This window comes from Festucalex cinctus, chromosome 19 (genome assembly GCF_051991245.1).
Source record: "Festucalex cinctus isolate MCC-2025b chromosome 19, RoL_Fcin_1.0, whole genome shotgun sequence".
NCBI classification, from domain to species: Eukaryota; Metazoa; Chordata; class Actinopteri; order Syngnathiformes; family Syngnathidae; genus Festucalex; species Festucalex cinctus.
In genome coordinates, this window is record NC_135429.1 from 7,526,153 (window position 1) to 7,550,478 (window position 24,326).

A 24,326-nucleotide genomic window follows, 5' to 3' on the forward strand; every position below is an offset into this window, starting at 1 on the left:
ATTGTTTGCAGGCATTCAATGTTTTCATCATGATGGAACTAAAGCTACTGCTTCCTCTAAGAATCATGGGAAATGTAGTCCTTCAGTAGATACACTGCAAAAATGGTTGGATAATAGTGAATGCTAAAACAAGATAGCCTTTAGCATTATAAAATAACACCAGATTGAGGAGCAATAAAAATGAGTATAAATATTCCTTGTGAGAATTTCTTGTATATTTGATTTTGAGCGAAATTTTACTGTCCTGGTTTTTACTTTTTACTAAGCTAAGCTAAACAGCGCAAATTCTGAAATTCCACTACTTTTCCTTTACTAGTGACAACCAAGTTCACGCCAGCCTACTGCGAATCCAGTTCACTAAAATGAACTCAGTGGGATTAAAAAAAAAAAAAAAAAAAAAAAAAAACAATGTCTAAAGATGGAACATCTTATCAGTGTGTGTAAATGCTACACAAACCGTCATGTTTATATGATGAGCACTTATGTAGTGAATCTGTTTATTACCTCCTCCTTAGGTAATAAACAGCAAAGACCCCTTCTTCACCCTTCCCCTCATAACACTGTGGAAAATAAAAACAACAAATTATTTCCTTCAATTTTGCTTATTGCCAAAGTCCAACTTATGTAAATTTTCAAAGCATCCTTTCTCACACAAAATGGCTCCCCAAGCTCAGCACACAGGCTTAAATATTAGCTGCGCCATTTCACACAGGATGTCCCTGTTTTTACAATGTCGTTTATGCATGCGAATATGCGTCAATGTTTAACCCTTAGCCCAAGTCATAGTTTTCCCATTTTTCTTTTTTTTTTCTTTTTTAATGATACCTCCTAAAAACCTCATGGTGTTACTGACTTGTAGTTTTCATTATGTTTTCTATAGCCTTGACACAATTTCCACCACATCCAGTAGCCTATTTACTGTATGTGATGTGCTGAGCGTCAAGGCACTGAGACTTTTCTATTTTTAGTTGAATTTTAATCAAGTTGTCATGTCATTATCATTATACATTTATAAGGATTCTTAACGGCCATAACAATGACAAAAATGAGTTGCAGACACCTGCGCAAAGTCATAGGTAAAAGTTTAGTGTTTAGTAACACGGACGCACACACTAAAACGTGATTGAAAACAAAGCATGAGCTGCATTATCAATCAAGATCCCATGCACACTTCACGAAAAGTCACATTTCTAACTTTGGTTAGTAATTTTGTAAGAAAGAAACACTGATTAGATACCCCTCAACCCACCTTTGCACTGTTCTACTTACTTCAATGTTGAAAGCTTGACCATGTTTTTCGTTTTGAAAAGTGACAAGAGAGTCTTGCATGTAACGGAGGAAATAAAATGCTTGCGTATCGCGAAGCAATATAATAAATTTGCCATGGTGAGATAAGATAACGAAAATAAATGATCTCTCATCTGACTGTGGATTATTCTTTCATTTCAATTCCACAAAAGACTAATTTAAATGTATTCATTTATGTCAATTTATTATCAATTTAAATGCATTGTTTAAATTCAGTTACATCACGGAAAAGTGAATCCAAGTGCATTTTTTAACCTTTTTGCATATATCATGTTTATCCGCTATCTTATCGCCATTTGCCTCACAAAATAATGCGCATCATATTTATACGGTCAGTGCAAAGTGTCGCTGATCATGTGATGCATTAACCATTGTCGAGAAGGTGACACCTTTTTGCGCTCGACTTTGCTGACATGACATAATCGAGCATTTGGACAATGAGCTACTGATAACTGTGCTTCAGCTGCCACGGGTGACAGTAAATACTTCAGTCCCCCTACCGGGAGCACACAGTGGCACTTGAGAGGGGAGGACACTCCACAGAGGAGATTAGCTTTTTCATTCAACACATTCAACATGAAGCTGAAGCTACCAAACCCGGGACTGAACGATCGGATTCCCTCTCATGGGGAGCTGGAGAAGATGGAGACGGAGGAGGCCGGGGACAGACCCAAATGGGACAATAAAGCCCAGTACCTGCTCACCTGCGTGGGGTTCTGCGTGGGGCTCGGCAATGTCTGGAGGTTTCCGTACTTGTGCCAAAGTCATGGAGGAGGTAGGCTTATGCGGAGTTATAACGTTGAAATGGACATTTTCAAAAGCTTTCTGGAAGGTGAGTCCCTGTGAATATCCCTCCAGGTGCGTTCATGATCCCCTTTCTGATTCTGGTGGTTCTGGAGGGAGTTCCCCTCCTGCACCTGGAGTTTGCAATCGGGCAGCGCTTGAGGAAGGGCAGCGTGGGCGTGTGGAGATCAATTAACCCCTACTTGACTGGAGTTGGTGGGTAAAAACTATGCTGACTTGAACCCCATTTATATGCGAGGAATATTATATGACAATGCATGACTTTTGTCTGATTGAAACTCTTTAACTCATTGCAAAAATATTTACTTGACTCCATGAGTCCATAAAATGAAAGCAAAGCACTATTTATGTCTAAGTGAAACTCCTCAAATGACTTCACCATAGTTCCTCGATGGCAAAGTAATCCTTTGAAATGTGTAAATTTACAAATGAAATTCTTTAAATCACTTTAACATAGTTCCTTGACACCATGAGATTATATGGAAGCAAAACACTACTTTTGTCTAAGTGGAACTCCTCAAATGACTTCAACATAGTTCCTCGATGCCAAAGTAATCCTTTTAAATCTGTGAATTTGCAAATGAAATTCCTCATATCATTACTTAATAGTTCTTTGACACAATGAGTCCATCAGATGGAAGCAAAGCACTATTTTTGTCTAAGTGAAACTCAACTGACCTCATCATAGTTCTTAGATACTAAAATAGCACCAAAGTAATCCTTTCGAATGTGCGAATTTGCACATGAAAGTGCTGTTTTGTTAAAATGAAACTCAACTAACTTCAATATAGTTGTTTGACACTAGGATTCTACAAGATGGACGCAAAGTACTCTTTTTGTCTAAAAGAAACTCCTCATCTCATGATTCTCATCTCAACATAGTTCCTTGACACCAAGGTAGCACCAAAGTAATTCTTTCAAATGTGAGTTTGCAAATGAAAATTAACCTTTCCTTGAAACATGACTCGCTATAAGACAGGAGGAAAGCACTATTTTTGTCTCATTGAAACTCCTCAACTGACTTTAACATAGTTATTTGACAACAAAATAGCGTCAACGTAATCCTCTGGAATGTGTGAATTAGCAAATACCAAACTGCAAATGCAGGGCTGACTGTTAGGGCCTCTTTTTTTTTCTTTCTCTCACTCCCCAATAATCCAGTCATTTTAATGATGTCATATCAATGCAGGTATATCATCTTTGTTGGTGTCCTTTCTGGTGGGCATGTACTACAACACCATCATGGCTTGGATCATGTGGTACCTTTTCAACTCCTTCCAGGATCCTCTGCCGTGGAGCCAGTGTCCACTCAACGCGAACCGCACAGGTATGCCATTCGAGGAGTTCCCACCAAAAAACAATTGATATCAATGTTGGTCACTAGTTCACTGTTTTGGTGAATAATAATGGAGCACATGTGGCTCAAACTGAAATCTTGGATTTGAATTCAACAATAAGAGACGATGGTCGGATAATCAATGACGTCATAGCAAAGGTGGAAGATCAGAGCACTTGCTGACAACAACCACTAGACGGCATATTTGAATTACTCTGGCAATTTGACGCTTGACGTTTTAATTTTTAGAACTATTTTAGGGGTCAGTGTACCCACAGATTAGAAAAAAAAAAAAAGAAACAAAAAGGGGAATAAAGTTGCAATACTATGACAATAATAATAATAATTTGTAATATACATTCTCCTTTGGTGGTTTTGTTTGCTAACCGATTTAGCTGATGCTGGTGGTTGGCAATTGCTGTGCTTGGATACATCAGGGAATTTTGACATTCAGGAGTTGCAAATACAGAAAAGTACACAGTTTAAAGGTGCAGGCGTGTGTCACCTCATGATAGTATGTCATAAATACTTTAGGCCCGTCCTTCATTGGAGTGACTCATAACACTTAGCAAAGTAAATACATGTTGTAAAATTGCACAATTTCACATGTCATCATATCTAACTCCAAAAAGAAGAATTGTTTAGTGAGCATCTTCTTCATTTTTTTTTCCCATAGGTCCGGTGGACGAGTGTGAGCGCAGCAGCACTGTGGATTATTTCTGGTACAGGGAGACCCTGAACACATCAGAGTCCATCGAGCACTCTGGAGGTCTGCAGTGGTGGATGGTCCTTTCCCTGGTGGCCGCCTGGACTGTGCTCTACGTCTGCTGCATCCGAGGGATCGAAACCAGCGGCAAGGTCTGAGCAGCCAAACGCTTTCTCATTTCATTTCATTTCATTTCGTATCGTGTTTGATTTAGCTTTGTTGATTTTTGTCCTACAGGCTGTGTACATCACCTCCACTCTGCCATACGTGGTTCTGACCATCTTCCTTATCAGAGGACTCACTCTGAAAGGTGCAGTGGAGGGAATTAAGTTCCTCTTCACACCAGATGTAAGCATTGATGTCTATTTATTTATTTATTTCCAGGATAATGCTTGTAGTGCTGTTAGTGTTAATGTGAGACAAATTGAGTCACACAAATTAATTAGTGCCACCTTATGGATCATGTGGGTACTGCACCCCTGCTCGATTGTGAAGAAAATGTTTTTTTGGTAAGAAATGAAATCACGATTAGAACGATCATTTATTTGTTCGTGCAAAACTAGAAAATGTTTCAGCGTAAAAAATATTAAGACAAATACAATTCTTTTTAACGCTGCAATTATGCAAGTTCTTTTTGTATGAAACAAAATGTGTTATTTTAAAAATTTAAAAAGGTGCAAATGTATAAATTTAAACAACTCAAAAATTAGTCTTAATCTTTTCTTTTTTTTTTACAATTGTGCTGATTTTGTAATTGTGGCGTGTAATAATTGAAATTGTAACTGAATTTCAATGAATTGCACAGCCCGACTTCACGATTCAATATGGTTAATGCAACACAGTTTTCCAAACAGTGACAATAGCACATATCCGAAAGCAACCATTTACATATATTTTCAATAACAGCATCACAGATAAATAAATAAATTAATAATAAATATATACTATACCTTATTACAATAGCACAATACTGTTTATACAGTTGCTAAAGTCAACCTATTCTCACAAGGCAGGATTAATAATATCTTTGCCATAAAACGAATAGCACCTAGAAAAAAATAAAGTTACATTGGCAATTAAGAGCTCCATTTTATTGCGCTATTAACTTTTTATGATTCTCCCACAAAAGGGTGATTTCATTTGAAGCGTGTCATGTCAAAGATATTACGACCTTGCCATGCGGTGTACAGTATTCACGCAATAAATACGAGCACGTTTGAGCTCTGAATCGTTTTGGATGACATCATTGGTCCGTTGTTCATTATATTCCATTTGGTTATCAAAGGTGAACGAGTTGATGAATCCATCAACGTGGTTGGACGCCGGCGCGCAGGTGTTCTACTCCTTCTCATTGGCGTTTGGAGGTCTCATCTCCTTCTCCAGTTACAATTCTGTCCAGTGAGTAAACATCCCGGTTGAACTGAACAACGACACTTCCGTTACATTAAACATCTTATTTTCTCCAGCAACAACTGCGAGCAGGATGCCGTTCTCATCTCCATCATCAACGGCTGCACGTCCGTGTACTCGGCCACCGTCATCTACTCAATTATCGGCTTCAGGGCCACAGAAAAATACGACGACTGCATCGGAGGGTGATTGTTAGATTATTATTTCTTATCGCATATTTTTTTAATTTAATATATATGATAGGTTAGCATGCTAGTTCAAACTATTTATTTATTTATTTTTCCTGCAGCAACATCCTGAAGCTGCTAAACGCCTTCGACTTACCCGAGGGCAACATCACGGAGAGCAACTACGACAACATGCTCGTGCACCTCAACCAAACCAGTCCGGATGTCGTACAAAATTTGCAAATACAGACATGTGACATGCAGTTCTTCCTCAGTCAGGTCTGTCGAATGTTTATGGATCAGAACGTGAACATGTGTGGTGATGTTCGGCGTAATCTTCCGCAGGGGGTGGAAGGAACCGGGTTGGCCTTCATTGTCTTCACGGAGGCCATCATAAACATGCCCGTTTCGCCAGTCTGGGCCGTTCTCTTCTTCATCATGCTCTTCTGCCTCGGCCTGTCCACGATGTTTGGGAGCATCGAGGGTGTTGTGGTGCCGCTGCAGGATCTCAATGTGTTGCCCAAAAAGTGGCCAAAAGAGCTTTTCTGTGGTAATTCTCTCTTATTGATACTATTGCAGGTACACCTGCACAGAATACTGAAACGATGATTCTGCCTGCCAGTATATGTTGTTGCTATAGCGTAATAATAGTAACATATTTTTTTTTCGGACCAGTCATTGGCTCCTCAATATGTATAGAATACTCGGCATGATATTGTTTTTTGTCTTTGCTTTCAGGTTTGGCATGTGTCATCTCTTTTGCCTTCGGCATCATTTTCACCCAGCGCTCCGGAAACTACTGGTTGGCTCTTTTTGACAACTTTGCTGGCTCCATTCCTCTTCTGGTCATCGGGCTCTGTGAGATGGTCGCCATTATCTACATTTATGGCGTAGATAGGTACGTACCTTCAGGAAGTTATTGCTCAATTTGCGTTCTCTAAAAAAAATGCTTTTCCTCATTACGTGTTAATTATTTATCCTCATATTTTGAAAAGCGCAGAGAAGAACTGATGAGAAACATGGCAGTGCCTTCACAATAGTACAAATCATAGTTTTTGAAAGTCTTTTTAACACTAAATTCCAGCGATGAAGACACTTACTTGATTATGTGATTTTGCAGAATTACTATATTTTGACTGACACATTTTCCTGACAATTTTATTGTCCTTTTGTTAATCATGTCAAATACATACGTCATTTTTGAAAAAACAAAAAAAAACATGCTTTAATAATGATAATTGGTAGATTATTGGTGATTTTTGCAATTAGCTATTATCATTCGCCTTCATATACTGTTTGGAAGTTGGATGCAAAGAGTCACCCCAATTTAAATGCCAGTTTTTGTGATATAAAATGAAGATAAAAATGAATAATTTCAACAATTTTTTTTCACCATTAATTAATGCAACCTATAATCTGCAGAAATATTTATTTATTTATTTATTTATTTATTTATTTATTTAAACCGCTTTGCGCCATAACATTTTTTCAAGCATGTGGGAAAATAATAAATGAATGAATAAATACATAAATATTTTAGGGTAAGAGATTAAATGTATTAAAAATATATTTTATTTTTTATTTTTTTTTGTACAGTTCATAGGGAACATTAATGTTGGAATAAGTTTTTAAATGATTTAACTTAAGTCTCTTTTTTTTCCTGACAAAACATATGAACAGGGGTGTGTTGACTTTTTTTTCCTTTACATTTTTGTCTTATTTGAAAAATTCGTCATAATTCTGTTTTCATCAGCTTTATTATCTTTTATTGAGGAACCCCCCCCCCCCCCCCCCCCCCCCCCTCTCCCTGTTTTAAAGGATCCTGGCAACTTCAAGAGATATTTTGTTTTACTGGGGGGCCGTAACAAAGCATAATTGAGAAGCATGACCTTCAGTGAATGCTGTCTGTCTGTTTACAGCCTTAGTGATTAGATCGTCATCCTCATCGGTGTACTATGCATGTTGTTTATTCCTCTTTATCTCATAAAAAGGATGTTGCTATACGACCGCTATCATGCACGCTGTGCTTAAATGATATCTTCTATTGCTTCCGCGCAGGTTTAACAAAGACATCGAGTTCATGATTGGCCACAAGCCCAACATCTTCTGGCAGGTGACCTGGAGGGTGGTCAGCCCGCTCATCATGGTCGTCATCCTGGTGTTTTACTTCGTCACGCAGGTCACAAAGTCTCTCACGTATCTGGCCTGGAACCCAGAATCGGTAAGCGTCCCGGCAGATGTTTGTTCAGAGTTAGTCGCGCGGCGTTTATCTGATCGCAGCTCCGTCTCGCCTCACAGGAGAGCTTTCCCGCCCTTGAAGTGCGCCCGTACCCGGAGTGGATCTCTGTTATCGTTTTCATCCTGGCGGGCATTCCCAGTTTAATCATCCCGGCTGTGGCTCTCTTCAAATTTTTGCAGAGGAGATGCTGCAAAGGGAGGGACGACAGTGCTGACACAGTGAAGACCATCTCGGCCCAAATTCAGATAAATGATAAAATGAAGTATTAGCTGGCAAATCTGTTAAGGTTCTTGATTGGAGTGTTTTTTTCTTTCGTATACATCTTTTATTTCCACACACATTTGTGTTTTTAATCGTGTATTTGCCAAAGTGTTATGGAGTATTGTAATATTTAAGATCTTGTGTATTTTACCATCTACGCCTGTTTATGTGACGTTATTATTTGAGTAAATGTGTAAATAATATATATTTTAACACTGAAAGATCAATAAATGTGGCGGGTTTTGTTTTGTATCATTATTTTTGGTATTTTTGTGTGTGTAGAAGTCAGCCTCGAGTGCCAATTTTGTGATTAAAGGGATACTTTGCTTTTTTAAGCCATTTTCAGCAGTAAAAAGTTTTTAATATTTTGTCTATAATTAATTTGACAACGTCATTATTTACATGTACAATTAACTCATTCACTCGCAGCCATTTTCACTTGAAGCAACCCCCTCCGCTCCCGGCTGTTTTACCCTATTTTGACTGATTTTGCAAGTCCCACTGAATATTGTGTTCTATTGCTATAAAAACATGAAACCGACCAACAGTGTTTTAAGTGGGAAAAAAAAGTGCCGGTACTACCCTAAAAAAAAAAAAAATATATATATATATATATATATATATATATATGAATTAAAAATTCAGGTCCTTGAGGTCCAAAATCCTGCAGGCTTTAGATGTTTCCACCCACTACCACACCTGATCCATATAATCAGCTCATCAGCATGCCTGATCTTTAGTATCAGGTCAAAATTATGCACCTCGAGGACCAGAATTGGTGAACCCTGCTATAAAATATATATATATATTTTTTTTACCCCACTGAAAACACTTGGGCTTATCAGTGGGTGTTTTAAGCCAGGATCCTTGTATAGGATAATGAGAGCCTCGCAAAGGACGAACTTCATTGTTTGCATCAACCATTCAGAGTATTATCTCAGTATCATGAATGGTGACTTAATTGCAGAAGTTAAGTTTACATTTTATGTCATTTTTTTTTCTTGGGTGCTTTGCTTACATTTCATTGTTGATGGTTCTGATGATGCAGACAAATCTTTGAGTAGCGCTCGGACAAATACCTTATGAAAGAAAATTTATATTCACATTCTTACTGATGAAATCTGCATTTAGAGCTTTTCCCACACTTATTTTATACTTATTGGTACAACGTATGTCACACACTGTGGTATTTTCACTGTAGAAGAAGAAAATAACGTGGGGGGGGTGGTGGGGGGGGGGGGGGGGAGCATGTAGCGGAAAGGTCAATGTACAATATTCCGCAGGTTATTCATTACGTCCGTGCTGTATCAGCTTGCGAATCCACCTCAGAGTTTGACTGTGGTATTTTTTGAAACTTTGAGTGAGGACAGCATGGTAGTGTTTTCATTTCATGGTCTTAACTCAAGAGCTATGGTTGTGCACATGTTCTGGTCGGCTAGCATGACAGCGTGCGACTTGAATGCACGCTTCTCTCGCAGAGTAGAGATCTGTAGAACAATTGGATTACGCGAGCGCATGGTGGTATGATGAGTGCAGGGCTTCCATACTATATGTAAGTCTGTGGATGACCGCAGCTCGCTGGAATAGTTTTTTAGGATCAAAACATGCATTGTCAAGCGTACCAGAATGCTGATTGAGAAGTACCTGACCTCTCAAGGGCAATTTTTAGAGGCGCCGGAGCTCCGTACCGGTGCGTTCCAGCCCACTTAAAACACTGTCGACCAAAAGAAAAAATAGTCTCTTCTTTCATCAGGAAAAAAATAGATTTCTGTTTCCGTTTTGCAGTAAGTATCGTTAGAATATAGCTAAGTTTCATCATTATTCAAAATAGGCAAAAAGAGCTTGTTGCAACGTGGCTCTGGCTGATCTCTGATACTATGCTGCCACCTGCTGGCCGTTTTTTGTGCTTTAATGTGATTTAATTAAGCTACCTCTTCATGTCAGAAGCTGCATCGAAACCTGTTTGCTCTTGCATTTAAAAAACAAAAAACAAACAAAAACGTATAAATATGTTTTTGGGAGAAAAGGACAAAGTATTAAAAAAACGTATTTACACGTTTTTGGGTTTCAATGAGTTAATACTTTTAAAAATGCATTTTGTCTCTTGCTGTCGACTGAAAATGACACCATAGCTGGTCAGGGTAATGACCAGTCATGGCTCAGCTTGTGAACGTCACATGACCAGGTAAACCATGATTGGTTGTTACCTAAACCCTGAGCAACTGTTGTGGCATTTGCAGTCGACATTAATTCACCCATAGGCAGTATCTTATTTTGAAATGGCTTGGTCAGAACCATCAAAAAGCCCAAAACGGGTCACAATACTGCCAACGGGCTACGTGGCAAAATGGGATTTTAAAGCTATTAATTGTGCATGAAAAATAGCAAAGTTATCAAATATATTGTCGATAAAATATTTATTTTTTTACGGCTGATAATTGCTAAATAAGTTAAGGTCTTTTAAGGCATTTATAAAATGAAATTTTCAAAAATTTTTGCGCTTTACTTTTATTAGGGATAATTTTAGTACTATTTATTTCTTCACTCTGCTTTTAAATGTCGAACTATTTTGTTTGTAAATGCTTTTGAAAATAGTATTGTTAATTTTGTGATGCTCATTGAGTAAGCTTGTGTATGAAATGTGCTATATAAATAAAATTGTCTTTTCTAATGTCAGCTCAAGCCAAATTTACTCCATTATCATCTGTTGAGCATGTTCAGACCGAGCCAATTAATGGCTCTAACTTGATAACATAAAATTAGTAGTTGAGCATTTAAATGTCATTTTCCCTCAAAATACTCCAAACGGGTTTAATAGCGTTTTGAAAGAGTTCTAATTATGACTATGAAATGGTAAAGGTGCAGAGTGCATTAGCTAATCTTTATCCACAAAAGATCATAAAGCAATTTTGACATTGCTGGTTCGTGCTCTGAATGTGAAGGTGCTGCCGCGTTCACGAGTGGTCATTTCAGCGCTTGAACTGGCAGGTGGCGTGCGGACCACTTCCTTCACTTGCAATTTTGTGGACGCCATGAAATTGACAATTCCCAACCCGGGACTGGATCTGCGGATCTCCAGCTATGAGGATCTGGACAGGATGGAGAAGGAGGAGGCTGAAACCAGGCCTAAGTGGGACAATAAAGCGCAGTACATCCTGACTTGTGTGGGATTTTGCATCGGCCTCGGCAACGTGTGGCGATTCCCGTACTTGTGTCAAAGCCATGGAGGAGGTAAGCTGGGGAATGGTCTTTGAAATCAAATTGATATTGTCCTAAATGCTGAAGAATTGCCGGTTGGGGCACCTTAATTAAAGGAGGGCCAAAGTCCTCACCATTTACTCAAACATTTTCTCGTCACTTTCATTGAAAATCGGTTTGTGTTCTTTTGCGTCAGATCAGATATCAAACGGCAAGTTAAATACGTAACCATACACGACAGCTGGAGTGGAAAATTGTTCAGTTTTGTTAATTATTGCAGGAGTGAAAGCTCCCCTGAAAAATCCTCTGGTGGGGCACTGTATCCAGACTGTATAGATTACAGAAGACATGATAGGAGTGTTTATCTTGCCTAGTTTATTAGAATTTTCGAGCCAAAACACATAAAATGCACGTCCTACAAAGTGCTTTGGCAAGGATTTTCCTGTCCTATTTTTAACATTTCATAACAATTCTAGGACTAATAGTTACTATAATGTAAATGCATTTTCATTCATTTCATTGTAAAAATTTGATTTGACATGTGAGCCTTGACTTGGTACAAATTCAACTTGTATCTCAAGGCACCACTATAATTGTGTTTACTTCATGTCTCTAGCCATTATGCCAATTAGTATAATTATTATTTCTAATCATTATGCATGAGCAAAAATAAAGTCCCAGAAAGTCCATCTTGGACTAGTTGATCCCATTTGCTCATTATTTTTAATATTTAAACAGATAGTTTGAAATTAATAGTCAACGGATGTAGTTTGAGGTTATTTAAAAGTATTTGTAGTATTAGCAAGCTCTGTTACTGGAGAGTTGAGTCAATCTAATAAACTCGACTGACTTTTTGTGGGATTTTCATGTGAGAAAACGTTGACATAATCTGCCAGTGCTATGCTAGTTTCAACGTTTTTTGTTTTTTTTGTGTGTGTATCTCTGTGTGTGTAGCACTCAAAATATGACACTCAAATTGTTTCATTTTCCAGGAGCCTTTTTGATCCCTTACCTGCTCCTGCTGGTGTTCGAAGGGATGCCCCTCCTCTTACTGGAGTTTGCCATTGGCCAGCGTCTGCGCAAAGGCAGCGTGGGAGTCTGGCGCGCCATCAGTCCTTACCTGACTGGTGTGGGTACGTTGAATAGTCATAATATATATATATATATATATATATATATATATATATATATATATATATATATATATATATATATATATATATATATATATATATTAAATGCTAATTTTTTTTGTGATGCTGTTTTTTTTTTTTTTTGTTCCAGGTATAGCCTCCATGCTGGTGTCCTTTTTAGTCGCTTTGTATTACAACACTTTGATAGCCTGGATCATGTGGTATCTCTTCAATTCCTTCCAAAGCCCACTGCCTTGGACGCAGTGTCCTCTCAATGAGAATGCGACAGGTACATCAGTCGTTTTTTTTTTTTATCAATCGGTGATTGTGATGTAGACCGCTACCTTGACTTACAAGTCACCCAACTTATGAGTTTTTTCAGGATGCAAGCCAGTATTTTGTCAGTGAGGTTCAAACAGGCAGCAAATTAGCAGCTAGTGAGCAACTCTCAGTTGAGTTTCATACCGGAGTAGGGTTCCTGTAAACCTCTGTAGGGGGCGCTACAAACCAATTATTTTGTACTCAGGTTTGACAACTTTAAAATATCAAATTTTGCAATGCAAAGTTTGCTGAGTTAGACCATCAGTGATGCGAAACATTGCAAAAAATAAAAAATAAAAAATAACTCTTACAGAAATGTAGCATATTTAATGCTAACACATAACAGGAAACGCAATAGACAAGCTATCAAATCTAGCATTGATATTACGGTGAACCTTTAAGCAGCATAATTCATGGCTGAAATGTCCGGACTGTATTTGCTTAGGTTTTGTACCAGAATGTCAAGAGAGCTCCACCGTGGACTATTTTTTCTACCGGGTGACCCTCAACAGCTCAACCTCCATATCAGACTCTGGTGGGCTCCACTGGCCCATTGTGGTGTGCCTTTGTGCAGCATGGACTGTTGTCTGCTTTTGCTGCATCAGGGGGATAGGCACCTCAGGCAAGGTGCGTTGCCATTGACGACACATCAAATTAGCCGTCAAAATATGTACGAGATGTTTTATGATTGTTGTTTTGACCGCAGGCTGTTTACGTCACGGCCATCCTGCCATACATAGTGTTGTGCATATTCCTGGTGCGAGGATTAACCCTGAAAGGCGCCTTCAGCGGTATTCAGGTGCTCTTTACCCCAAAGGTATTTTTCAAATCTCTCAATAAAAAAAAAAATAAAAAAAAACCTTTCATGCACAAATTACATCCTACATCATGATTTGCTTTTCTCAACTGTTTTTATTATTTAGGCATGAAAAAAAAACACTCATGTTTTTTTAATAAATATACATTTTTCAAGGAGTTGGTGACATGTCCACTAGGGTGGACAACGTGCATTTAAGTAACTGATGAAATATGTTTGTAAGAAAAGGATAAGTAACACAAAAACTAAAGTAATGTTTGATTTTTAACGTGTTCACACATTTTTTTTTTTTTACAGATTTCAAAACTACTGCATTTACCCAAAGAAAAATGAACTTTTTATAAAGTACAGATATTCATTTTTTTTTTCTTTCTGGCAGCCATTCATCATCACTGCCACTTGAGTCAGATGGTAAATGGTCGACGATCCTGTAGGATTTGCTAGCATGTTCTGCACCTGACCACTACAAAACACAAGGACCAGGATCCTTATGCTCATATGAGGACTAAATCCATAAAATATTGTGATAATAAACATTTCATGATAATTTTAAACAAAAAAGAAAAAAGAATACTGTAGATACTGCAGAAGTATTTTCAAAAGCAACAAAGTTACAGCAACACACAGCGGTAGTGACAATAGGCCTACAGCTAATGATGTCCAGTGTCCAATTTAGTGGACTCATGATTAATCGCCATTTCCTCAAATTACAAAATCAGTGCTTGGATATTTTAACAATTATATTACTCCTTACTTTGCTTGATGTTTCAATATATTTTTTACTTGCAAGGGCCCCCTGGAATAGAAGGAATAGACACTTATTCCTTCCTTGCATGTCACATCTTGCAACCATCTTGTCAGTCTTTTTTTTTTTTTTTACTTACAAACATTGACCACTGGATGGCAGTGTATGTCAAGACGAAACTAGTGTCCACTGGAGTGGCTAATGGCCAACGGTGGCAAAATGATTCATTTATGTAGGAGAAAACGTTTTAATAGCTATCCACTGTCGTCACCAGTATCCATGAAAGGGTTAACATGTACCTTCGCAACACCTCTCTGTTAATAGGCTTTATCTACGATTTCTTACAGGTGGAGGAATTGATTAATCCGTCAACTTGGCTGGATGCGGGCGCGCAGGTCTTCTTCTCATTCGGTCTGGCATGGGGAGGCCTCATCTCGTTCTCCAGCTACAATCCCGTTCAGTGAGGGTCTTATGTTGACATAAGAGCAACATTTATGTGGATAATGCTGATGCTGGCTTCTCTTCCCAAGTAACAACTGCGTGCAAGATGCTATCATCCTGTCCGTTGTCACTGGCCTGACTTCCGTGTATGCTGCTACAGTTACGTATACCATCATTGGCTTCAGGGCCACTGAGAAATATGACCAGTGTTTTAGTGAGTGAGTACACTTCCTTGTTTTTATTTTCAGGTATTATTTATTTGACACATTCTGGTGTTTTCAAGTCAGTTTTGCTGTTCATATTGTTGCACAATCACAATACAGTGTTGGATTTAGTTTTCGTAGCCAAGACAAACAACGTGTGATGTTTCATACACTCGATGGTGACATATATTATTATTATTATTATTATTATTATTTTAATGGCCTTTATATACAAGCACATTTTCTCCGGTGGCCAGCGGTGGTGCAAGCTTGAATGATGCTCTCTGCAAACCCCTCCCCCATTTTAATTCTCTCTCATTTTTTCTCGCCCAAGTAACATCATGTCCCTAATAAATGGATTCAATCTTCCTGAGAACAGCATCACTCCAAGCACGTTCGACTCGGCCTTACAAAATCTGAACAAGTCCGACCCCGAGGCTGTTCTTGGATTGGACCTTAAAACCTGTGACTTGCAAAAATTCCTCAGCGAGGTAAACATGTCACATGTGTTGACTTTTGTTTTTGGACGTATTGTGTCAGGTGACTAACATGGGTAATGTGTTTAGGGAGTGGAGGGAACAGGTCTGGCATTTATTGTTTTCACAGAGGCCATCACCAAGATGCCCGCTTCTCCTGTTTGGTCTGTTCTCTTCTTCATCATGCTCTTCTGCTTGGGGCTTTCCAGCCTGTTTGGGAACATTGAGGGAGTGGTGGTCCCCTTGAGGGACTTAGGAGTTTTCCCCAAAAAATGGCCCCATGAAGCCCTGACTGGTACGTTGGTCCTTTTAATAAAAAACGTTAAATACTGACTTAACTTGTATGTGGAATGGGGAAAAGTATTATTATTATTATTTGAATCTATACTTGAAGCAACTTTTTCTATAATTTCACTGCAGCATAACAGCAGGATGCTGCTTCACCATGTTTGCTTTAAATGAAAATTGTACCTAAATAAATGTTTTAAAATGAACAGTTCATAAAATTAAATGCAACGTATTGAACGTAATAGTTAAATTAAGCTGAAATTATTTTGTGTGCCCCTAGAGGGGGCCCGTGTACCGCACTGATGTAGATCACTGTGTTTTTGTGTTTCAGCGATAACGTGTCTCGTGGCCTTCATCATCGCCCTCCTCTTTGCTTTGCATTCTGGCCTTTATTGGATTGCGCTTTTTGACAAGTTTGCCGGATCTGTTCCGCTTCTGACTGTTGGACTCTTTGAAATGATTTCGGTTGCTTACATATACGGCATTGACAGGTGAACACCATATTGATGATTAGGTGAGGTCGCTTTCCAACTACCCGCTAACGAAATTCTCATGTGCGTCCAGGTTCAACGAGGACGTGGAGTTCATGACTGGACACAAACCTTCCATCTTCTGGCAGGTTATGTGGAGGTTTGTCAGTCCTCTCATTGTTCTGCTCATTCTAATTTTCTACCTGATAACCCAAGCCCAAGAAGAGCTCACCTATTTTGTCTGGGATCCCGCTTCTGTAAGCACGTCGCAGATGTTACATCATCAGATTCCACATTTTCCTTGTGACAGATGGCTGGCTAATGATTGTATTTTATGCCTCAACAGGAAGTTTTCCCGTCATTGTCACCTGCAGCATATCCTTCATGGATCAATGGAATGATTTTTCTGTTAGCTGGAGTTCCCACTGCCGTTGTGCCTCTGTATGCATTGTGTAGGTTTATCTATGTGTGCTTCAGGAGACACTAGATTGAATAATATAAAGCTCACATTGTTTTCGGTGCTTTCATTTTTCTTTTTTCTCTCTCTTTAGTTTGGTTCTCTGCTTCACTTAAACAGTTTACTTGAAGCTTTGTTGTCTGAGGGAGAATTGTTGTTGCATTAAGCACAAAGTGCAACCTCACCACACACACTATTTAATTATTACAACCACTTATATGTTTGTTAAATATCTAATATTATTTTTAAACTGGCTTATATGCAATCTAGGCACCAGAATACCTAAAACGTGATTGTGCTTCAAGTTATACCAGATTAAATTTAGTTTTTGTTCTTTCTTTAAAAACAAATATCTATCTATCTATCTATCTATCTATCTATCTATCTATCTATCTAAATTAATCTAGTAGAAGCTGTAAACAGTTGCACAGAGAATATATCAAATAGATAATATTTGGTTGGTTGTCTTTGAGTAATTCAGCACAACATAATGTTTAGCCTGCTAGCTAACATTAGCGCTTCTTTAGGCAGTGCTAATGCATTCAATCCATTTTAGTGTCAAAAAGAGATTGACTGTGTTATGTATCACTTTTTTAAGTCTTTTAAAATAAAATATAAATTAAATAAACTCATTTATGTCTCTTAAATTGATAATAAATAATAAATGTCAAACAATGATTGGTATTTTCGCAGAAATGTTTTTAAAAAAAAAAATAATAATTCATGGATATATTTGGAATGAAATTAAGTCCCCATCCTTTTCCCCCCATTTTAATTCTTATATAGTTTAGTTTTATTATTGCTTTTTTTTGTAAAACATGTACATTGGATTACCTTATCTTTGCATTATATCTCTCTGTCTAATAAATGTTTTTTTTTTTTTTTAAACAGGTCAGTACGCTTTATTTTGAAGGTTGTGTTTTTATTATGTCAGTATACTGGTCTTGGACTACATCACACTGGACAGCAGGTGGCAGTCTAAGCAAGGGGTCACCAACATTTTTTTTTTTTTTTTAACTGACAGCTGCTTCTTGGTGACTTATTAATGCAAAAGGGCAACCAGTTTCAGACACGCGTTAAAAATAACCTGTTTGCACATATGACCTCTAAATATAGTTTCTTATTAACAATTTATGGTTTTCATCTCTGAAGACACTGATCCTGTGAGTGATTTCTCACAATAATGATCAGCAATGCTTTATCAAGGAAGCAAACAGATCACGATGCAACACTTTTTTTCTGTAAATCGCTGCAAGTGTTTAAATTTTCATTATTTAGGAAATCACAATGGCCCATCACTTGGTGAGCAACATTTCAAAGTGGCGTTCGGGCTCCCCAGGATGCTAACAACCTGATGCCCGCGGGTAACATATTGCTGACCCCCTTTGTCTAAAGTTCACCTGTTTCAGCAGTTCAAATCAGCGCAGCCTTAATCAGGACTGTAAATGCAGCCCAGCTTTTTATGATGCGCAAACAAAATAAAAAGGTTACAAAACACAATATCCTCATGGTAACGACATTTCTGGATCCACGTGCATAATGCGTGTGTTATGTAACTGCTATTGTTGGCAGCCTGATCTGGATTGTGAGTTGTGACAATTTTCGTGGAACCTGTAAAAAAAAAAAAGTCGATGAATGAATGGGAAATGAATTATGAGTGTTTTACCAACACATCTGCTCGTTCACGCTCTATTTTAACTTAAAATTGTTATGCTTTGTTTTTGCTTTGTTTGGGTTCATTTCGGGTTTTGTGTTTTCTGTTGTGATCAGTGTTATGTGTTCCTTATCGCTCTCCTTGTCTCGTCATTTGTGAAACACCTCCACCTGTGGATGTCTTAGCTTCCTCTGTGTGTCAGTCAATCAGTGCCCTTTGCCTCCACCTGTGTATGTCTTACCTTCCCTTGTGTGTCAATCAATCAGTGCCCTCTGCCACTTGTGTCTCGTCCAGGTGTCCCTTATTGTGGAATTAGTTAGCATGTATTTAATCCTGCTTTTGTTGAGTCTCTCCTGTCGTCACATTCTTGCCACATGTATGTCTGATTATTTTTTTTGGTTGTTAGTTATCAGGTTGATTGTTTGGATCTGGACTTTGTCGTTTTTGTTTGAGCTACCAAACACCTTGTTTGTCCTTTTGTGTTTTGTTTTGTTTGATTAAATTACGCTTCTTTCTTGAGCGCGTCGGCCTCCTCACTGTTTAACTTCCACGCACTTGATTGCTGGAGCCTATCTCAGCTGGCTCTGGGCAGTATTCGGGGTACACCCTAGACTGATTGCCAGCCAATCGCAGGTTCTTGATAATGTCGCCGTATTTAACCCCACTTGATTACTCTTCACTGTGTTCCAAAGGATATTTGATGCCTCGGAAATCGTTTTGTACCATCTTCCTGAGTGATACATGTTTTTTTTTTTTTTACAACAAATGACACGCACACAAAAAACAAAAGCCTACCAGAACATCTGAGCTTCATTTGGGGTTAATCAGAAAGTTTAAATCTGGAAATGTGTGTCTTAACTCCCATTTAAGATGATTGAATGTGATTGGTTAATCATTCTAAACACAGCAACGTCCCCAGTTTTAGAAGGTGTGCACAATTACGCAACCACATTATTTAAAGATTTTTTTTCAATTTAATTGGATATGACACATCAGCAGTCATTTTTTTTTTAAAGTAAATGTCTTGGTGTCACTTTTTATATCGCAAATACTTGGTGTTTGAACAAGGGTGTGTAGACTTTTTACATCCACTGTTGATCAGAAGTGTGATAAATGTGTTATCTTATGAAGAATGGGCCTGTAAATGATTTTGCTGCTGTTGCTCATTTCTTCCCTGTAATGATTCAGTGGTGTCACAAATTTTATAAAGGAGGGGGGGGGGGGAAAGGTTTTGACCTATAAAAATGTGTATTTAGGTCACACCGAGAAGAAAATGGGACAGGAGCACCCCCAAAATGGTTTACCACTTAATCTCTTTAATAGGAAAATCCTAAAATGTATCCAATATCCCATTGTTGGTTCTGAGTTTGTGCAAAAAAAAAAAATGATCCAAGTCACATCCACGGGCAGGTGACCAACATTTATTTACCATTATCAACTTTACAATAAAACCAGTAACATCTGTCAACATTAGCAAAATAAAGAACAGAAATCAATCCAATTGTATTTACAGAGACAAAAGCAGATTCAGGCTCACACACGACAGATAAACAATTCTGCTTCATATCAAACCGCAACAGTGAACAGAGCAAGCTGAAGTGTTCTTTTTTTTTTTTTTTTTCATAGTAAGGTAAAAATCAAAACTTGTCTATAGTTTTTTTTTTTTTTTTTGTTTTTTGTTTTTAACAAACAAGACATAGCTTCTTTTAAGATGGTTCTCTATAATACACCACAAAATACTTCAAATTTGGGTTAAAATATAGGAATGTAAAAAGTTGGCGAGTCTCTTTTTACGATTTATTTTCTGTTTTTCTTTTTTGAGCTATTTCACAGTCATTTATTTCAAGTGGTGTTGTCCGAGTTGTTCCTGTTCTAGCTTCTTTTCTTCACAAAGAGGCATCTTGAGCCGCCATTTTTTATTTTTTTTTCCTTTGAAGATGCGTCCTCCATCAACCGTTCGCCCGCTTGGTGATGTCGTCTCGCCGCCGCGCCGAAAGCCTCAAAAGTCAGTCAAGGTCCAGATGTCGAGCAGGAAGTGACCTAGTGAATCTCGTCTGTCGTCTTGACGAAAAGTGGCACGTCAAAGGAGTCTCTCACATACATGTGTATATATTTACATATACATATATCCATATACATATGTATACATATACACATATATATATAAATATATATATATACTCTTAAATTCTCTCTCTCTCTCTTTCTTTGAAAAACAGTTCAGCCAGTTCATTGTGAGTTGCACGTACAATCACTCCTTCTTTTCAGAGGGGGCGGGGGTCGAGCTGCTCTCCTCTGTGGGTTTCGAGGCCTCGGGGGCTGGAGCAGCTGCCTCCTTGGCCTCCTCCTTGGGGGCGTCCTCTTTGGCAGCCCCCTCCTCGGCTTTCGGGGCCTCGGCCTGGGCCTCCTCCTTCACCTCCTCCTTCTTCTCCTCTGCGGCGGCGGCGCCGGCTCCGTTCTCGGCGGGTTTCTCCTCAGGGGAGGCGGCGGCGGCGGCGGCGGCGGCGGCCGGCTCCTCCTTGACCGCCTCGTTCTTCTTGCTCTTCTTTAGGTTGAGCTTGAAGTTGAAGGATTTTTTCAGGGAGAACTTCTTCTTCTTCTTCTTTGGGGTCTCCTTGGCGGCGGCGTCGGTGGCGGCGGCCGCTGCGGCCTCGCCTTCGGGTTTGGCCGCCTCGCCGTCGGCGGCGGGCGCCGGCTCGATGGCGTCGCCCTCCGCGCTGGCTTCGGGCTCCTTGGCCGCCTCGGCCGAGCCGTTGGTGGCGGCGGCGTCCCCGTCGGGCTTGGTGGTGACATCGCCATTGGTCTTCACGTGCCCATTCTCCTGCAAACGGAAACAAAAATTAATCATCTCTTTGTGAAAAATAAATCAATCAAGCAAAAAAAGACTGTCTGTGGTAAAAACACGCCATATTTGGTCCCATTCCATCACAATTTGTCATTATTTGTCAGAGCATCGTCGTGCTCATCAATTAGCGTCGTCTGGCTGAGGCGACGCCTTGCAGGTCTTCAGTGAGCCGATAGGCGGCGGTAGAGCCACGCAGACGGCTCGGGGTACCAGACAGCCCCAACAAAGACGCGACTGGAGAGACAAGCCTTCACTTATTGTTGACTATAACGGTTAAAAAAAACACACTAAAGAACGTCCATTTTAACAAGTTTATTATTAGCGACGCCTTAAGGAAACATTAAATTCAAATTAGCAATTAAATCCTCAAAATGAGCCATCGACTAATGGCAAAATGTGAAAGGTGCAATTGGTACAATAGAGATAGCAGGCTTACTTAAAACAAGGGAGACTGCGCTCAAGACGCCCCCTCCCCCCGTTTCTCTTTTGCAGATTTTAGATTCAACACACACCCCCTTTAAATGCACTTATTACTACTCCATCTTGACATGAACAATTATGTCTTTTTAGAAGAGCGACAGATGCTGAAAGCCACACCTGAAGGAAAAGGAAAAAAAAAAAAACCTTTGCGTTGAAACTGCATCAATTTAGTCAACGCGTTGATATTGTTGGGAAAAACACCCAACAACTTTGAAGCAATTGAATTGTACCTGGCCATTGGTTTTGACAGCCGCAGCATCAGCGGCGGCGGCGTTCGCCTCCACCGCCACCTCTCCCTTGGATGACTGAGATCCCATTGTCTTCTTTGTCTGACTCTTTCCAAAGCAAATGAAAAAGAAAAACTAAAAAAAGAGAGGCCCGAAGTTAATCCAACCCCAGGTCGAGTCGCGTATCCAGCGGTGAAGCGACGAAAAGTGTATTTTGGGTGGAATTGTGGTAATTTTCGAACGATTCCAAGTCCGTCTCGCTCGTACTAGTCACTCCGGGGGAGAGAGAGCCTCTAAACTCATCAGCGCTTGAACGCAACGCTTCAACATACAACAGGTTTGGGGCGACACCCGGTGGGCGGGGTTTGCGGCGTGTTTGACCAATCAGCGCCCTGTCTGGGGGAAAGTCTACCAGGCTTTGGCCAATCAGCGCTCGCTGCCTGGCAGAAGACCCCCAGCAGCGAGTTTAAGTCAGTCCAACTCATTTCTCTGCTGTTAAAAAACATGCACACTTGTCAAAGTTATAAATACGTTTTATTTACATCAATCTGCTAGTATTATGCTACATACAGAATGTTTTTTTGTGTGTTTTTTTTGTGTGTGTGGCTATGTAATAGACCCAGAGATTTACATACAAGTGAAATAAAAGTAAAAAAAAAAAATGTTTCTTTTGATTCCAGACGCTCAAAAGTAAAAAGTAAACACTACTTGCTTTATGATTATTATTATTATTTTATTGGAAATCCCATTGCACAGTTTCCCTCTTGTATTAGCGTGTTTATGCTAACAAAACATGTTTCCATAGATTAAAAATAAATACTGGACTCGCTATTGAATTGGGAAGACAAATTTTCAATGCTAGAAGTTGGCTTTTTTTTTTTATTTTTAGATCGGCAATAAACAATTTTATTATTATATAAGGCCACCATTGATGGGGAGCATCTTGCTCTTCCGTCTTCGGTGTTCCCTGATTTTCTCCACCTGTTTGTTTTTACCACTTTATAAGAACCCAAGTTCATTTAGTTAAAATCAAAACCACTGTTACCTTTACCTCTTTCTCTTGCCATCTTTTTTTTTTGCATCCGGTCATCATGTGGTGGTGTAATGGTGGGAAAAAAAAGTACAAATTAAGTAGTCACAAAATGTTTTTACTTCATGACATCCAACCACTAAATAGAAATGTGTCAGCCCTAGTACCGTAAACTTTGCATGTTTTGACCTTTAGGCGAAAACATGTAACCTTTAAATGACTTGTAGACATGATTTGGATGAGTCAGTCAGGACTTTTCTTATTTAATTACACACACATGCGCGCACACACAAGCACCACCTTCACTTTCACTTTGACTATTCCTCAAAGAAGGGATCCTTTCTTAATGTGACTTTCGTTATTACTTATATCGAACATTTACCAGCTTTTATGATTTTTGGTACGACTTTTATGGCTGTCGTTTGCAATTGTGCAAAAACGTCAGTTCTATCACACAATTGTGAATGGAGAATTAATCTATGGTAACTATTGTTCAACGCGGTCGTATATTTGTTGGGTTAAAGAACAAGATCAGCATTTGGCCTAATGCTATATCACGTTGAGTCCTCATGGTTGCATGACTAGATTTGTTGTTCACTTCCGCTGGTCAACAAAATACCAGGAGCAAGAAAAAAAAAAAAAAAAAAGTCAATGGGATGATCATGCACATTCCACCTGATCGTTTTCTCCCATGCGCATTTCTCGCAACAGCTGTTAAAGCTACAAATCTCAATTAAGGAGAAGAAAAGAGTCTCAGTGTTCGATGTGACAAATTGATCTTTGCTGCAACCAATCAGTCAAATTGATTTTGCGAGACTCGGGAACATCGGAACGCTTGCCGGCAGCCCGGACCTCTCGTTTCACTTGTGGGTTAAGGGCCAACTCGTTCATGTAACCATGCTTGTGCCAATAATTGTGATTATTATTTTTTCTTTGTTGGTTGAAATATATTCTGATAATATGAATGGATCGTGTTTTGTTGCTAAAGCAGTAATGTGATTGTGGTACTACTTACGTGGAAAACTTGTCCTGCAGCCAAACTGTGAGCAGACTAAGACAAGGACACCCTCATTCTGCCGAGACAGAAATGTCCATCAGGAAAGAACCCCCAAGGATTTCCCTATATTTGCATGAAAGTGGGGAAAACTTGTGAAATGACGATAAGGCCACAATTCACAACACAAGTGCTGAGCAGGTTGATACACAAGATTAATGAGAAAGCAAGTGAAATGGCAAGATAAACAAAAAGCAAGAGTGGAGATTTTGTGAGGACATGAGAGATCCAAAAATGTTAAGTATTTGAAGTATAG

The 24,326-nt window shown here is 39.0% G+C and overlaps 3 protein-coding genes across 3 annotated transcripts; 2 read left to right on the forward strand and 1 right to left on the reverse strand.

Annotated features, from left to right (window-relative positions):
• The first annotated feature begins 1,832 nt into the window (after positions 1–1,832).
• Positions 1,833–8,451, forward strand: LOC144007188 (sodium-dependent neutral amino acid transporter B(0)AT1-like). The gene is made up of 12 exons (XM_077506591.1): positions 1,833–2,083; positions 2,167–2,307; positions 3,302–3,439; positions 4,125–4,306; positions 4,392–4,502; positions 5,440–5,552; positions 5,621–5,749; positions 5,854–6,010; positions 6,077–6,281; positions 6,470–6,629; positions 7,790–7,952; positions 8,030–8,451. The coding sequence occupies exons 1-12, from the start codon at positions 1,885–1,887 to the stop codon at positions 8,237–8,239; spliced, it is 1,908 nt and encodes a 635-aa protein (XP_077362717.1). The 5' UTR covers positions 1,833–1,884; the 3' UTR covers positions 8,240–8,451.
• Positions 8,452–11,260: 2,809 nt separating this feature from the next.
• On the forward strand, positions 11,261–16,810 carry LOC144007220 (sodium-dependent neutral amino acid transporter B(0)AT1-like). The gene is made up of 12 exons (XM_077506646.1): positions 11,261–11,462; positions 12,422–12,562; positions 12,714–12,851; positions 13,329–13,510; positions 13,590–13,700; positions 14,793–14,905; positions 14,976–15,104; positions 15,424–15,580; positions 15,656–15,860; positions 16,185–16,344; positions 16,418–16,580; positions 16,670–16,810. The coding sequence occupies exons 1-12, from the start codon at positions 11,264–11,266 to the stop codon at positions 16,808–16,810; spliced, it is 1,839 nt and encodes a 612-aa protein (XP_077362772.1). The 5' UTR covers positions 11,261–11,263.
• A 3,025-nt stretch (positions 16,811–19,835) lies between these two features.
• Positions 19,836–22,297, reverse strand: marcksl1b (MARCKS-like 1b). Its single transcript, XM_077507552.1, has 2 exons — positions 21,990–22,297; positions 19,836–21,255 (listed from the first exon to the last, which is right to left on the reverse strand). The coding sequence occupies exons 1-2, from the start codon at positions 22,074–22,076 to the stop codon at positions 20,686–20,688; spliced, it is 657 nt and encodes a 218-aa protein (XP_077363678.1). The 5' UTR covers positions 22,077–22,297; the 3' UTR covers positions 19,836–20,685.
• Positions 22,298–24,326: the final 2,029 nt, after the last annotated feature.